This window comes from Micromesistius poutassou (genome assembly GCF_964030765.1).
Source record: "Micromesistius poutassou genome assembly, chromosome: 21".
Taxonomy (NCBI): Eukaryota; Metazoa; Chordata; class Actinopteri; order Gadiformes; family Gadidae; genus Micromesistius; species Micromesistius poutassou.
Genome location: NC_140291.1, coordinates 8,170,981 through 8,187,881, shown reverse-complemented (window position 1 = coordinate 8,187,881; position 16,901 = coordinate 8,170,981). Strand labels below are relative to the sequence as shown.

Genomic DNA, 16,901 nt, shown 5'->3' with positions numbered 1-16,901 from the left:
ATGTAACCCTGTTACAACCCTGTTGTCTCTGTATCCCAGCTGATGACGGACATGGCGGGGAATCCGGAGGAGGAGAGGAGGGCGGAGTTCTACCAGTCTCCCTGGTTACCAGAGGCTGTGGGCCGCTACGTCTACTCCAAGGTAGACTCCAACCTGCCCCCTTACCTGTCACCACTGCACCATTCTCAATATGGCTCACTAAACATTTACCTAAGAAACATAATTCTTAGGTAAATGTTGCTTTATACTCTATACAAGAGTATAGACATGTTAAAAATGCATTTGAGCATGGAAAATATAAAATTAATTGGATCAGTAGCGGCTGGTGGTTTTTAAAGTGAGGGAGGAAGGACTGCGCGCTTGGTTGCCATTGGCCTGCTTGCACTGTTAGTGGCGTATGGTGGCATAAGTATGTGAGACTCAAGTTGTTTCAGGGTGTTTTGGTGAACTACAAAATAGCAGGGAGGGATAATTATGTGAATAGAATTGATACAAATCCACCAGTGGCAGCATTGTACTTTGAAAGCCGGTGGGCAGCATGTCTTGGACTACAAGGGCAGAAGGAAAAGATGCAAAGCCAATTAGTCAAACCAGGCCTTTTTTTTATGATAAATTTTTTAATTTGTCTTTTCAATCAATGTACACATTGCAGGGGAAGCACCTTTGTAGCCCAAAATAAACAAATTAAAAGCAAATTGATTTGAGCAGCCTTGATTCCATAAGTATAACAGGATAACAGCACATCAGGCTTGAGGAAGCCCAGGCTGATCGTCCACTGAACTCCTATATAACGGAGTTAGTAACTGAATTACTCTATAATAAAAGTAACTAGTTAGCAGGGAAAGTAATTATTTGCGTTACTGTAAAAAAAAAAAAGTAACTTTGTAGATGCGTGTGTCGTTGTGGGATGCTTCATTAAATTAGAGTTGCTTACAACGGATGTCGACAAAGTCTTTGCTCCTGGACATAATTTACATGCATGTTCTTGCCTTTGACCTCAATGAATTTGAAGTAGTGCTTATATCTCCACCTTGAAAATGCCAACTTTTCATCTGATTGCTCCGGACTCGCCATTTCTACTGTGCTTCATCGAATCTGTTTGGTGTTTGTGTGTGCGTGTGGCACACGTATCCTGGCTTGTGTGTAAAAACACTGGCTCCGATTGGCTACCATGAATAGCCAATCATAATCGCTTATCTCGTTGTTAAACCAGCCGGTCTCCGTCCTCACTAGCAGTTTGTGTGTGCAGCCAGGGGTGCGTTCGGATTACGCAGTTTATTCAATCAATTCATAGTAACACAGTGCATTTAACTGTCAGTAACGGTAATGGCGTAACAACGAAAAAAAAACGCATCTTGCGGTACATTTTAAACAAGGAAATGAAGCGATTTGGCATTAAACAATGATGGAGCAGTGAATAGGTTCAGTGTACAGCAAAATGGCACGAGAAACTCATTTTTTTAAATTTGGCGTTTATCGCGTTTTGGAAAAGAGCTCCTCATATATATATATATATATATAGTTCTTATTTAGAATTATTTTGTAGCTTCTCTCATGTCCGATGAGTTGAAGTGCGCGGTCATGTGGCCCTCTGATGGTGATGATGAAAAATGTTGGCCCTCTTTATCATGAAAGTTGCCCATCCCTGATCTAGACTCTGTGGATCTTGACTCTGTCTTCTGTTTCAGGTGCAGCAGCGGAGGCAGGAGCTGGAGCAGGTGTTGGGCATTCGGCTCACCTGAGCACAAGGCCGATCCGGCGTTCTAGATTTCTCACGCCTATTCTTCCTCTGTTTGGGATTTCCACACATTCAGTGTTTCTGCTAAATTTGTTCTTTTGTGTAATCCTTAATCAGATTTTTGCTTTCAATTGCCACACAAGCTCACGTCTCATACGTTATCTTGTGGAACCCAGGCCTGCAGCATTTCCGTGGTTATCTTGCCCGTTGCCATGGTTTCTAGTCCCATGATAATAATTTGACCGCATACTATTTGGGGGGCATTCTGTGATATTATAAATGAAATATATAAAAAATTGTTTGACATGCTTTATTCACTTTTTAATGTTGAACCAAAGCCGGGTTCAGGCCGACTTGGCCTTGTCTCGTGTGTCTGTGGTACGGTCTGCTGAGGCAGTGGTGCTTTCTTTCCTGCTATTTTTGTGTGTGTGCGATCAGGAACAGTTGTGTTGTGTAGGTCCTATTTGGAAAAGCCATATTCTGTACAGGGAAATCAAAGCCAACATTTCGTCACATATCAGCGAGCGGGTGCGGGGGAATTGGAGTATATTTCAGATATATCCACTTTATTGCAATGTTATGTACACGTTTGTGATTGTTTAAACAGTTTCATTTATCTACTGATTTTATATTTCTAAACAACTCTGTAATGCAATATGCAACAATATCCAAAGGCAACTCTGGAGGGCCTTGTTCTGTTGTATATGTTTTTAGGGGGGTCCACTTGTGTCCAGCTGTTCTGACTCAATAGGTTGAAAGGGTTTCGTTTTTTTGTACCATGTGAATGTTGCGTTGAGTGTCCGTGTCTCCAAGCCAGGGAAGGGACTTCATGCTAGGCTAAGTCTGGGGGGCTTCCTGGAAGCTGTAACGCTTGAGTCGTATCCCCTGAGGTGGAACCGCTTTTGATTACACAGGAATGTAAACGCAATCACATTGTAGTATTGAACTATCTCAATTGCATAATTCGGTGTGTGTTGGAATCGTTCTGCTGTGTTTTGGGCAGGAATGTGAAGCCGAACCCTTCGATTAATCTAAACATTCCATGTTGTAGCACTGTCTAAAACTGTTCTAATGAAGCCGTTTGGACTTTGAAGTGGTGCTGTTCTTTAAAAGTTCTTTATTTTTCATTTAAATGTTAATGAAAAATGTTTGCATGTTTTATGGTTCATCAAATGAATCATACTATCTTTTTATACCTTTTTGTAATATTTTAATAAAAATATCAAAGCAGAAGATTCTGTCACAAGTTATTACACAAACTTTAATTATATATCCTATACTACTATCCTATACTCAAAATCTGAATGTTTTTTCTTTCGCAGGTAAGTTTGCAAGATTTTTGGCGTAATTCCAAAACGTTAAAGGATGTTAAATAAGGATGATGAAGATACTTTTGTGTATATTTTCTTAGGTTTTTCTAACTTTATTTTTCTATCTATCTATTTCTCATTTATATTACTTTCTGTTAGTGACACCCTATGGGAATACTAATTCTGATTCTATAAAGATGCAGGTTTGACCACTAAAAACCATTACAGGCTCTACCATACACTATTTCTATGTGCTACTTGTAATATAATAGGCCTTCATGTAGCAGTGTTCATGCCCAAACTAGCTGTTGTTGGAAGTTTCAGAGGACCGTTTTAAATTAGCCAGACTGGTCTAACCTGTCTGATTCTCGTTACAACTCACAAAGGCTTTACTATAATTGCTGGACACATTCAATTCTGCTCCTAATGCCTTGAAGTAATCTAGATTTATCAATACACTACAATTATACAGTACTATAAATAAAAAACGATCATAGTATGCATACATATCAGTGCTGCTGGTCTTTCAAAGAGGGAAAGCTCATTTTCGGCCTACATCAATTGTCAATTTATGTATATGTAAATTCTGCTCTCTGTTCTTCAAGGAAATGCTCTGTGACCCTGTCAACTAGCTGTATTTTCCAGTGACTTGACCACTGTCCTCTCAATGGCCAGCAGAGCTAGGCTGCTTAAATGGCCTTGGACCATTGTGTTATGGGTGTAGGACTTGAGCCGCTTTAAACAGGAGAAGCTCCTTTATACACCTGCAGATGTAGCTTCAATTGTTGCCACTAATGAGAACAGTTGTAAAGCTGAGGCATTGCACTGTCCAACTCCATGTCTTTAAGGAACACCAAGAAATCACACAGCTTTCCCCTTCCACTCTGCAAGTCCCGATCTGAATACAGGACTTGAAGTTCAGACCTCAGGTTCCCTGAAGCAAAGTGATGGCCAACTACCAAAACGATATTAAACTTGAACAAGGAAATGTGGGAATTATGTTAAACTGAAACAAGGAATTGAGTGTATACGAAATGTACGATGAAAATTGTGTAACCGAGCGTTTTATTATTGCCTATACTTGGGTAATATATAAAGAAAGAATCGGTTAACTCCATTCACTGAACGGGGCGATCTACTTTATTTCAGCGCTCCCAACACACCGCAGCGACCCACACGCAGACACATCCGTTCCGCCCCTTCAGAATAAGAGTCCCTAACAGGAACTGGGTTACATAACTCCGCTCCTTCAAAAAAAACAGCGTCCCCGTTTCCACACAGCAACAACCTAAGTGCACTCAAGAAAAGAAAACGGAGCCACCTGCAATAACATGTTGCAGTACCAAGGGAATTTCACTTATTTGTTAAACAACAATCAAACACTATACCCCTAACCATAAACATGGAGCATCATACCCACTATTCATAATCAAAACAGTTGTTATTCTGCAAAAAAAAAAAAAAACTAAAATAATCACAATTAAAACAGTTGCGGTACAACATTTAAGTTCAGCTCCTCAGAAATAATAATAAACCAACATTCAAACAGCATGTCAACCCAGATTCACAGCTCAGATATAATACCACACTTTGCTAGACACCCTTCTTGCATTGAAATGAACTGGCTAACCATAACTGATAAAGTCCTTGAAATGAACTGGCTCTCTCACAGCTCTTCCCGAACGGGATACAGTCTGTTGTGGCACCCCTGTGCCCACGGCAAAGAGGGGCTCCTCAGCTGTCCAGTCCCCATAGGAGGGTCCCTCGCCCTGCTGTGGTTGGGCATGAAGAGGGGAAGTAGGAGGACAACTTGACAAACCAGAGAGCAGTCTCCATATTCCCTGCCATAGAGGCCACAAAGTCTGCATGAGAAGAAGGGAAGTCTGATGATACCTGTGATGGCACCAGCACGTCCACCGGGACTCGAGCTTCCCGTCCATGAACCAAATAGTAATGGATTAATGTGGAGTAATGTGATGGGCAAAAAATAACCTAACGGACACATTACATTATGAATATAGTCAACTCTGGGCCCAAACCTAACGAACACAACACACCACACATTCAAGAGGGTCAAGATGACCCTCGAGCCCCCCTATCAGTCTGCGGAGAACACTCTGCCACAGCTAGATGGCGAGGACACACATATCACACAGAAAGACAACACAACCCAGAGGCTCAAGGACAAGAGAACCCGCGATAACCCACACAAAGTCTAGCACACACACCTGGCTAGGAAAGAACTATAAGTTTCACATGCACCGGATCACGGGGTGCTCTTCCGAAGCAGAACCTCCATCCGGTTTGCAAAAACCGATTTTAGCGGTTTTTGCAAACCGCTAAAATCGTACCTTCTTTTTCGTATTAAATTCTGTTTTGTGATACCCAACAACATTAAATACAATGGATAACCGATTAAATGTTTATTACCAACAAGAAAATTGCACAAAAAAATGAAAAAAAATGAAAATTGAAATCGGTGCACGGGGGTTTGTGGCTAGATCTGCTACTAGTTTGCTGACTGAACTGGGCATTTGTGGATGAAGTCTGAGGCAGGCGGTTAGTAACATGACCTTGGCAGCAGAACGAGCAAGTGAATGGCTGTGGGTAAGGAGAAAACATACTTCCTGGGGTGCAAGCTAAGGTAAGCCAGCAGACTAATGTGCTAACGTGTTTGTTTGGTCAGGGTTAGGGGTAGGGCTAGGGGTACGATGCAGGAAAGAGTATTTAGATGCATTAAATTTGGCAATGTGGTGGCAGCATTGAGGGGGGTGACTCCAGGATGCTGGTTTCATTGTCAAGCCCTCAGGAGGTGTCGTGGGCCTAACTTAACGAAACGTCGGTGAAAGAGGGATAACCCCAATGAAATGCTGCATACTGCATACTGCTGTATTTACTGCTGTTAGTTGGGCCATTTGTCTCGTGTTTTTCACCTTTGGTTGGTAGCTTAGTGGCCAGCGTGCTTATAAGGTTGGTTTGGGCAGGGGCTTCTGAATGTGTTTTCCTTGGATTTTGGCACAAGAGATTATAACATCTGATCCTGTGTATTAATAAAATAGCCTCCTCCATGGCTGAGCTATTGCACTACTACTTTCATTATTCAATTTAATTAGTCTACTCGACATTACAGACAACAATCTGTATTATTTCCAGACAAAACTGAAGACCAGACATGGAAGAAACTGGGACCTGGGAACCTGGTATGTAATATGTTCGTAATGATGGAGGTTGTATGTATAGCCAGATAAAATAGTTCTGATGACTAGTTGAATAGTTTTTTTCATCACTGAAAACTCATCGGTAGTATAAGCCTTTGTTTGCATACCATTTTATGTTTTTTTGAGAGTAGGATGTCAATTATTGTGTTTTTTTTGTCAAGTACAGACACAAATTATTTGTCTTTCTTCTTCAAGGAAGATGATGTTTTCCTGAAGGACACAATTGAGGCAGCAGCATGGTGCCAGTTGCAGTCCACTGACAGCGTTTCTCTCCCATAGTATTTTTTCAGGAGGTCCAACGTCAGGATATGTCATTCACATATACGGCACCTCTGTAGAATAGACGGAGAACAGACAGATGCACGTCCATATGTGAAAGCAGCTCCAATGGTCATTGGGATGGAAGGTGAAGAGCAGGAGGCAGCATCAACAGAGCTGAAATCCAATGACGGCAGGGACGAGGAAGAAACCCATCACAAGATTGAACCGTTCCTCTTCTCATTGAAATCATAGAATGATTTTGAAATGTTTGTTCCTCTCCTACAAACTTTAGGCTACTATTTTTCTTACTTACTATAAATATTTTCTTTCTTTATTTAATGGATTGATTTGTTATTCATTGCTTGATTCTCTTTCTTATTTACTGTAAATATTATCACAAGAAGCTTTGTTTTTATTAATCACTTGTTACCCATTAGTTTATTTGTTCCTCTTTATTGATTGATTATCTTTTCTGTTAATAGTTTACTAGCTATTTTTTTTTTTTTTAATTGTTCTGTTGAATAAAAAGACTTACTTGTTGTTAGGGCTCCTGAGATTGGTGTAACTTAATGTGTGTCACACATAGATTTTCATTATGTCTATTGAGGTACATTTTTTGCCCTTAGATGTGGCCACTTCGTTATTCCTCACATTATCTGTTAAGGTCATACCTTGGGGTCACAGTGGACCCTTCATAGTTCCCCAAATATTATTTTGACTCTTACTCTTTTGACTCTAGGCAGCTGGGCATGCAACTCTCACAGACAGGCAGGTACAGGAGTTCTCTTAGATACTGGCTTTAATTTGTCTGTGTAGATCTCAGTGCAGACCATTGGGAGACAGCCTTGCTGGTATATTTTAACACTCAAGGACAATCATCTATGACCTCATAAGGAAACTGCTACAAGATAGCATTAGCAATCAACATAGGCTACTACTTTATTATGCATTGACAAAGAAAATGCAAGTGTCAACATTTCTAAAAAATAAATAAAGTTCTTAGAAATGGCTAACTATATAAGACAATGTCCTGTCTATGAGAGAAAATATGCTATGATTGAATTTTAATAAGTTAACTCATCAAATTTGTATTGATTATTTTATTAAAATATGATGATATTTTTTACATGAATACAATTGTCATATCACAAATTTGCCTGTTTAATAAGTGTAAAAGGCTGCCTTGTTCGACATTTTATCCTTGATGCATGTATTGCACTATTTCCACCACTAGATGGTGCATTTGCTTTGCATTGATCGGGGCCGAGCACAATGTTGGCGGAGTCAACCCTAACCCTAATCACTATTACCGTAACCCTAACCACTACTACCGTAACCCTAACCCTAACCACACTACTACCCTAACCCTATCCACTACTACCCTAACCATTACTACCCTAACCACTACTACCCTAACCCTAACCACTACTACCCTAACCACTACCCTCTTCTACCCTAACCACTACTACCCTATCCCTAACCACTACTACCCTAATCCTAACCACTACTACCCTAACCACTACTACCCTATCCCTAACCACTACTACCCTAACCACTACTACCCTATCCCTAACCACTACCCTCTTCTACCCTAACCACTACTACCCTAACCCTAACCACTACTACCCTATCCCTAACCACTACTACCCTAACCCTAACCAATACCCTAACCACTACTACCCTATCCCTAACCACTACTACCCTAACCCTAACCCTAACCACTACTACCCTACCCCTAACCATAACCACTACTACCCTAACCCTGAAAGGGACATAATTTACTAAACATCATCGCTGGCGTAAAACGATTTTGACGGTAGCAGTTGGATGTTGATGTCCATGTCCTATAGGCTGCAGCCAGACATTATTGGGAGTCAGGGGTACTTGGACCCATTTGGGAACGTGTATCACCGCCTGTAGGGGGCGCCGTGGCCAACAGTCAAAGGATTTCCTCGGAAGGATATACCGGATGTGCGGGACTGCGACGGAAGTAGAACCTTCAAGATGAAGATGGACATGGACGGAGTCGACCATGTAAGCGTCTTTATTTTATTTAAAATGCATCATCCGTGCTGATTTCTCTCCTAGCCAGGCCAGACATGTAGCGTTACACAGGATGCGGCGGACGAGGTGTTACGGGCTGGACGGTGTGTTAATAGGGTTTATGAAGGCAGCTCAACGCAGTTTGCTGTATCATGGTAGCTAGCAGGCTATTGTCAACACAGGCTAACACCTCAGAGCCACTGGTCATGTTACTGTACAGATCGACCTGATAGAACCTGGTAGAAATTAAACGTATTGAGTGTACACAAGTGTATTGGTGAGTCTGGTTAGTCCTGCTGTCCAAAACAACCAGTCTTCCACTTACGACGTGATCTCAATTCATTATACCAACAAGTATACATCACTATCACTTAAATACAATAATACATCACTATCACATTTTATACCAAGTATACATCACTATCAATATTTATACAAGTCTATATCACTACCACTATTTATATCACCAAGTCTACATCACTTTCACTATTTATACAAGCCTAAATCACTATTTATACAAGCCTTCATCACTATCACTATTGATACAAGCTTTCAGCACTCACTATTTATACAAGCCTTCATCACTATCACTATTTGTACAAGTCTACATCACTATTGCTATTATTCAAGTCTACATCACTATCGCTATTTATACAAGTCTACATCACTATTTTTACCAGTCTACATCACTATTTATACAAGCCTTCATCACTATCACTATTTATAAAAGTAAACCTTACCATCACTATTTATACATAAATATAATACATTATAATATATATGTCTACATTATAGTCCTAACTAGTTTTCTGCTTTCCAATGTGAGTGCCTGAAGCTCTGTTACTTTATATTGGTCTTCTTTATCCCAGGTAGTGTTACTTTTCAGAGATGAGGGGTCTTAATCTGCTCCTTCATTATTGCCTTTCTTCACTTCTGGCAGATGGAAACGGGAGACTGCAAAGGAGGGTCTGGTCTCCGACAATATTACCTGTCCAAAATAGAAGAACTCCAGGTGAGCGACACGTGAAACATATTTATATCCCTTCTCTTATTTGACGTGTTTGATTAAAATATCAATTTTAACTGTAATCCTTGCTGTCAATCCAGCTGACTGTGAACGACAAGAGTCAGAATCTGAGGCGTCTGCAGGCACAGAGAAATGAGCTCAACGCTAAAGGTATGTCATACTGCTGAAACTCACAATAGTTTGTACCGCAGCCCTCTTAAGGCGGTGCGATTAATCAAAAAGAGCTTCTGTAAATGGTATTGTGTCTACATGAAGATACTGTCTCACGTGATACCCAAATTTGTAGGTCACGCCTTTTTTAGAGAAAGGGAAATTGGTCTGATGCCAGATTTTACATTTCCAGATACTTCAATGTAGTGATTGTCTGTTGGTCTTTCAGAGTGGTATTGTATAAGTATACACTGGAAACTTCTCCATGATTTTCGTAACAGAATTGTGTTGCCTCCCTAATTTGTGTGGATTTCTAACCTTTGCTGCGCTAAGCTAAGGGTTTTGTGTGCTGTGTTACAGTGCGTTTGCTGCGCGAGGAGTTACAGCTGCTGCAGGAGCAGGGCTCCTACGTGGGAGAGGTGGTCCGAGCCATGGACAAAAAGAAAGTGCTCGTCAAGGTAGGGATCAATCTCTTGGCCCTCACATTTTATACGTTTGGTTGCTTAATGTGTCGGCTATGATGTTTGCTTTTTATTTGTATTTGAATTGTATAGCATGACTGTGTGAATATTGTGTAAATATGGAGGATGTTGGATTTGTAATATATTTCAAGTCGGATGTCTGCAATAACATGCATCAGCATTCAACCATCTGTAACCATGTGGTTTGGTTTTAGGGAGAGGACTAACCTTCCTCTCTTCTGCCCTGGCAGGTGCATCCAGAGGGCAAGTTTGTTGTGGATGTGGACAAGAACATCGACATCAATGATGTAAGAGCTGTTTTTGTGTGGATCTTTCTGGAATGCTGTGTTTTTTATTTACATTTAGTTAAATGATTTAATCTAATGTGACGTACAAGTTAGGCTGAAACCAATAACAAATGTGGAGTAGCTAAAAAATATATTTTGTCTATACATATTTTTTGCTTACTTCACCTAATTTAAAAATACTTCAAATAAGTTTCATAACTCTATATTTGATCTTTGCATTGGGGTGAAACGAGTCACAGAATTCCGGTTCAGTTTATATCACGATTTTGGGGTCACTGCTTTTGTTCCAGTTCGTTACGTTTCTGGTGAGGCAAGGGATAATAGTGATAAATAAAAACATTAAATAGATATATAATATTTATATATTATAGGGTTCTCCCCAAACTACTGTATGTACTGTACAATGGGGGCTGCGCCACCATGTCAAACTTTAAAATAGGGCTGTCCCGATGAAGACATGTCATTTCTGCAGCAGTCTGATTGTTTTAATACCGGTGTTGAACCACAGAACCGCAGCAGTGTCCTGTCCTGTGTTTAATGAGATGTGATGGTGCTGCCATATGCGCCACGGTTTGGAGCAGGGCTGGAAGTTCTAGCGTGGCTGCATTGTGAGGAAATGCTTCCTTGAGTTTCGAATTCCTTTTAAATGCATCAGTAGTTCCTAATGGACCCCCTTCGACCAGGTGACCCCTAACTGCCGCGTGGCCCTGCGTAACGACAGCTACACCCTGCACAAGATCCTGCCAAACAAGGTAGACCCCCTGGTGTCCCTGATGATGGTGGAGAAGGTGCCCGACTCCACCTATGAGATGATCGGGGGCCTGGACAAGCAGATCAAGGAGATCAAGGAAGTGATTGAGCTGCCAGTCAAGCATCCTGAGCTCTTCGAGGCGCTGGGCATCGCACAGCCCAAGGTGGGCGAAATGCAGCAGGAAAAACCTCTGGGGCTGGGGGGGACTGACAGCTTAATAACTTTCTATTTCATACTATTACTAGAGCTGGGCATGACTGACAGCTAAATAACTCTGTTTCATAATATTACTGAACTGGGTGGGACTGATACCTTTTGTAGTATTATGAGGGCTGGGTGGTAACGACAGCTAAATAACTTGCCTACTTCTAGTCTTGGTGGTATTGATGCAAAACACCTTGTGGGTGTGACCCATCCCATATAGTCATGCATCACTTGGTGATAGCACTGCTACAGGCTCACGCTATGGCCCTGCAGTGTGGTGTTGACCGCAGCATAACGTTATGTGTCTCTCCCCCGCCCCCAGGGAGTGCTTCTGTATGGCCCTCCTGGCACAGGGAAGACCCTGCTGGCCAGAGCCGTGGCCCACCACACGGACTGCACCTTCATCAGGGTGTCTGGCTCGGAGCTGGTCCAGAAGTTCATCGGAGAGGGTGAGTGGTGGTGTGTCCACCCACTAAGGTGTATCTCTAGTCATCTGGTCACAATCTAAACCTAAAAGACATTCAGACTCCTGGCCACCAGTCGCCATATTCTCTAACAAGATATTCAGATTATTCGGACAGAATCCTCTTTTTAGAGGATGGTAACCCCTGTGTTCCTCCTCCCAGGTGCCCGCATGGTACGAGAGCTCTTCGTCATGGCCCGCGAGCACGCCCCCTCCATCATCTTCATGGACGAGATCGACTCAATCGGCTCGTCGCGTCTGGAGGGTGGCTCGGGGGGTGACAGCGAGGTGCAAAGGACCATGCTGGAGCTGCTCAACCAGCTGGACGGCTTCGAAGCCACCAAGAACATCAAGGTGCACAGACACACCTGCACGCACGCATGCATACACTTGCGTGTGTGTTTACTCTCTTTTTAAAGTTTGCTCTCCTGACTAATGGTGATGTAGCGTGGTTGGACTAAAGTCTGCTCTCCAGACTAACAGTGATGTAGCGTGGTTGGACTAAAGCAGAGGTCACTAACAGGCGGACAGCGGTCCGGAAGCATTCCCATACAAACCTGGACCTACAGCGGTTTATGATGTAAAACCTGACAGGCGCTTCTATTTCACCAGCACAGCTTCTGTAGTCTTTATGGTAGTGGTTTAGTGGGTGAGGAAACACACACACCAATTGCATGCGAGTCAAGCCATCCCAAGTGATACTACTCAGCCAATCAAGTCTGTGCATTCAAGGCGAGCAACATTGCGAGTTGTGACTCAGAAGAATGCAGATGAAACAGATGAAAGGGGCGAGAGGCGGGAAGTTTAACAGGAATATACCATTTGCCTTTGCAAAGCCGTGAGCTTCTCCATGATGTTATCCGTATTGCTTTTCATAGTCACAGAGTGCCGACAGCTCTGCCCACCACTTCAATCATGACGGGCAGCCCTGTGGGGTATTGAACAGCTGACCTCGTGTCCTTAATTTCCCGATGAACCAGGGCCATGCCTTCTCCAATCAGCAAAAAACCTGCAAACACACTTCCGAATATGTAGATGTCTTCCACGTCCTCCACGGAAGGAGCCGGCAGGCACACGACCCGCCACCTCTCCCATGCGTCCATCGTGTAGCCAGCTGCGAACGTTCCGGCAGGACATTCAGGTTCCCCCGAACCCAAGCTTCTCGTCTAGAAGATGGTGTCAATTGCGTTGAGAGACCAGTTGATCAAATCCATGATGATTTGTAGTTTGGAGAGCAGTGCAGAGAGTCTCTCAATGTATAACACAGTAGACAAGACAAGACGAGACAAGAGCAATGCCGGGAAGGTCAGGGGGAGGAAAGGGACAGAAAATGCGACCGCCTTCGTTGAGAGCCAGAAGAGAGAGTTGAGAGCCAGAAGAGAGTCCAGTCCAGTCCAGAGAGACAGTCCATTGTTGATAACAGACGATGATACAACTACTAGGCTACATCTGTATCACAATCATTACGCAAGTTAGACATTATGATGTTCCAGACCTTTGCTTGAGGAGATTTTCTCTAATTGGACCTTTTCAAATTTTAATTGAATACCCCTGGACTAAAGTCTGCTCTTCAGACTAAAATGATGTAGCGTGGTTGGACTTAAGTCTGCTCTCCAGACTAACCGTGATGTAGAGTGGTTGTACTAAAGTCTGCTCTCCAAACTAACTGTGATGTAGCGTGGTTGGACTAAAGTCTGCTCCACCATGGCGGTGGGAGTCCGTCTGTAACCACCTCCTTTCTCCTCCAGGTCATCATGGCCACCAACCGGATCGACATCCTGGACTCTGCTCTGCTGCGGCCTGGCCGCATTGACCGGAAAATCGAGTTCCCCCCTCCCAACGAGGCCGTGAGTCCCGCCCACAAACAAACCTTACACCCCGCCCACAAACAAACCTTACAACACGGCCCACAAACACCACCTTACAACACTGCCCACAAACACCACCTTACACCCCAGTTATTGTGTACATGTCATGATGTACATGTCATTGTGTACATGTCATGGTGTACTAATCATCAGTGGGATCCCCAGTGGGTTCCCTATCGCTGACAGAATTGTGTTTTGAGTGAGTCTGATGTCCCCCCCCCCCCCCCCCACCCCCCCCACCCCCAGGCCCGTCTAGACATCCTGAAGATCCACTCCAGGAAGATGAACCTGACCCGGGGCATCAACCTCAGGAAGATCGCCGAGCTAATGCCAGGAGCGTCCGGAGCCGAGGTTAAGGTGAGCCCACAACGTACATGGACCCAGACCTGTGATCAGACCAGGCATGGCCATCAGGCGTACGTGTGCCGACGCACATTTTTTGGCCGGGGCTGTCATAATTTAATCAAAAAAGTATATTAGAGGGGCGCCCCGCAGAGACCCAGGATCAAATCCGGCCTGGGTCATTTACTGCATGTCCTCCCCTCTGTCTTCCACACTTTCCTCTATCTCTCTCTATAATAAAGCTGAAAAAATTAATCTTAAAAAAAAAAAAGTTTATTAGAATTTTTATCGACCACGACGGTATTTGAAACACGGCCCATTGGTTGATTTTCTTGAAGGACATGGAGCTAGTGCAATGAAATCTCTCAGCCCTCCAATCCCTCCTCGGCCTGCCCCTCCCCTCCCACTTGACCACGGTCAAATTTTGCCATTTGAGCTGACCTGAGTTGGAGAAAAGTGAGTGTCCGTCTGTGGAAATTGATTATAATAAAGCACAATGGACCACCTGCTCCTCCGCTTTCGATTGGCATGCATTTGAGCGTTTGTGTGCAACCCACATCAGTAGCAAAGAAGCCATCTGCATTTTCGATTGTCGTTGACACGGAATGTCCTTCACCGCTACCTGGTGGCCATATGGTGTATTGTGTATTTGATAATGCCATATGGTGTATTTGATAATGATCACCAACTGATCATTATTTCAGTTGGAAATGTAATCTTCCACTTATGCTGTGTTCCAGCTTTATGCCCTCTAACCAAGTAGTTTCCACATTGAATATTTCACTTGCACAATAATCTTTCTTTTGTTTTCCCTGTGGTATCGAAAATGGTATTGAATATTGATACTTTTCAAGGTATTGTATCAAAGTTAGAAAAATCAGTATTGTGAAAACACTACTTCGCAGTCAGGTGACTACCGCTAAGTAGCTTTGCGTTGCCACTGCATCCTTGTGGACCCCTCTGCAGTCGACGCAGTGGTGAAGACTCATATACTTACTGTGGAGCATGCACAAAACAGTAGGGAAAATCAGAAGTCGAGAGAGATCATGGGGAAGTGTCAGTATAAATAATAAAAAATGAAATACATTTACAGTTTAATTGGGATTGTTTTGTGTCAATTTAATTGTTGGGTAAGGGTTATGCTGTTTGGACCTTGGGCTGTCATGTTGTCATGAATGTTCACACTTGTAAATAGTAATTATTCAAGGTTTAATCTTGTGTTTGATATGATTTATTCTGCCAGAATGGGTGCGACGTAGGTATTCAATTTCATTTTAAGTATTAAAAAGTCTTACATTTAGGTTTGACAATCCTGGGGGTACCCTGCTCTTTCCGGGGAAGTGATCGTTCAAATGATCAGTTGATCATTTGCTGATCAGTGATACATACATGTGATTTATGATGTGGAAAATAGTTTCAGGTATAAAGGAAAGACGTAAGTGGATCTTTACACTCTTCATGTATTGGGGTCAGGGCCGCTGTTGTGTTACGCTGACCTCAGAGACTCTGCTGCTCTTCATCTTGTTGTATTGCGCTTACAACTGACAGCTGGTTGACTGGCTTCCAGCAGGGTGTGATGAGAACATGTGTGTGTTTCAGGGAGTGTGCACAGAGTCTGGCATGTACGCCCTGAGAGAACGAAGAGTCCATGTCAACCAGGAGGACTTTGAGATGGCCGTGGCCAAGGTTACACACACACACACACACACACACACACACACACACACACACACACACACACACACACACACACACACACACACACACACACACACACACACACACACACACACACACACACTAGCATTAGTTCCACCATTTGTGTCTTCATAAAAGGCCAGATTGCCCATCAGAAGTGTATTTACCAACTAGATAAATTCTACTCGTACGTTTTATTGACCTTTAGTTGACAATGTGTAACTGACCTTTTTAAGATTGTCCAGTGATCACAGCGACGTTAAATGTTTATACTTGACCCGATCTTTTTATGCAAAACATCAGCTGTACCCTTTGACCCGTTGATCTGAAGCCCTTTTCAAACCCTCTGTCCCCAGGTCATGCAGAAGGACAGTGAGAAGAACATGTCCATCAAGAAGCTGTGGAAGTAATTAAACACCGGTAGTGTTGAGGCATCTTGCAGAAACACCCCCGCCAACAAAATAGTGTATATTCTCCTTTTTGTTTATGCTTTGTACTCATAACCTTTGATCCATTTCAAATTAAAGTTTGTCCCCAAGTAAAGGATGTGGTATCTGTCTGACTTATTTAAAGGACGTAGCCCAGAGACTTGTTTGACTTTTGTTTATTGAAGGAACACGTCCATGATTGGAAGTCAGATTAATCATTTGCAGAGGTCCATTGTTATCATTGTACATTGATTATGCATATTGATTATGGCACAGTATAAGTTTCCTGATAAATAGAGCTCATTTGGTCGAATCAGTGTCAACCATTTTGAACACTTAACAGAAGTCCTCCCTAATACATGCCAGGTACAACATTCAGGATATAAATCATAGTGCAGTGTTACATTAAACCGCCGCTAAATCAAACCTCATTCGCACAGATGATTTGTAATGGAAGTTTCTAATAGGCTAAAATCTGTCATTTAGTTAGTATGTGACATCACCAGCTTCAACAAATCAGAAACGGCCAGTTAACTTACTTTCTTGGTTTGGGACTGGTTTGAGGTTTTTTGGTGTTTGGTGATAAGGGGAAACAGACGTGTGAAAACGTTTTTATTTTGGTAAAAACGGT

General features: G+C 42.7%; 2 protein-coding genes across 4 annotated transcripts in view; both read left to right on the top strand.

The window, feature by feature from the left end:
• smarcd2 (SWI/SNF related BAF chromatin remodeling complex subunit D2) overlaps positions 1-2,971 on the top strand; it is a 31,155-nt gene extending 28,184 nt beyond the window's left edge. For all 3 annotated transcript variants that reach the window (XM_084485837.1, XM_084485838.1, XM_084485836.1), the window contains 2 exons: positions 40-141; positions 1,689-2,971. In XM_084485837.1, the coding sequence (XP_084341963.1) occupies positions 40-141; positions 1,689-1,742 (156 nt within the window). In that variant the 3' untranslated portion in view covers positions 1,743-2,971. The remainder of the gene's footprint in view (positions 1-39; positions 142-1,688) is intronic.
• A 5,535-nt stretch (positions 2,972-8,506) lies between these two features.
• psmc5 (proteasome 26S subunit, ATPase 5) lies at positions 8,507-16,385 on the top strand. Its single transcript, XM_084486041.1, has 12 exons — positions 8,507-8,561; positions 9,511-9,582; positions 9,678-9,747; positions 10,108-10,205; positions 10,460-10,516; positions 11,200-11,430; positions 11,794-11,920; positions 12,098-12,288; positions 13,683-13,781; positions 14,049-14,159; positions 15,744-15,830; positions 16,199-16,385. Exons 1-12 carry the CDS (start codon positions 8,532-8,534, stop codon positions 16,250-16,252), a joined length of 1,227 nt encoding a protein of 408 aa, XP_084342167.1. The 5' UTR covers positions 8,507-8,531; the 3' UTR covers positions 16,253-16,385.
• The last annotated feature ends 516 nt before the right edge of the window (positions 16,386-16,901 follow it).

Bases quoted from the DNA above. Each gene is read 5' to 3' on its own strand.
- psmc5 (XM_084486041.1), top strand. From the start codon at position 8,532: ATGAAGATGGACATGGACGGAGTCGACCAT. The intron at 8,562-9,510 runs GTAAGCGTCTTT...CACTTCTGGCAG, and splicing joins ACATGGACGGAGTCGACCAT to ATGGAAACGGGAGACTGCAA. The intron at 10,517-11,199 runs GTAAGAGCTGTT...CCCTTCGACCAG, and splicing joins AGAACATCGACATCAATGAT to GTGACCCCTAACTGCCGCGT.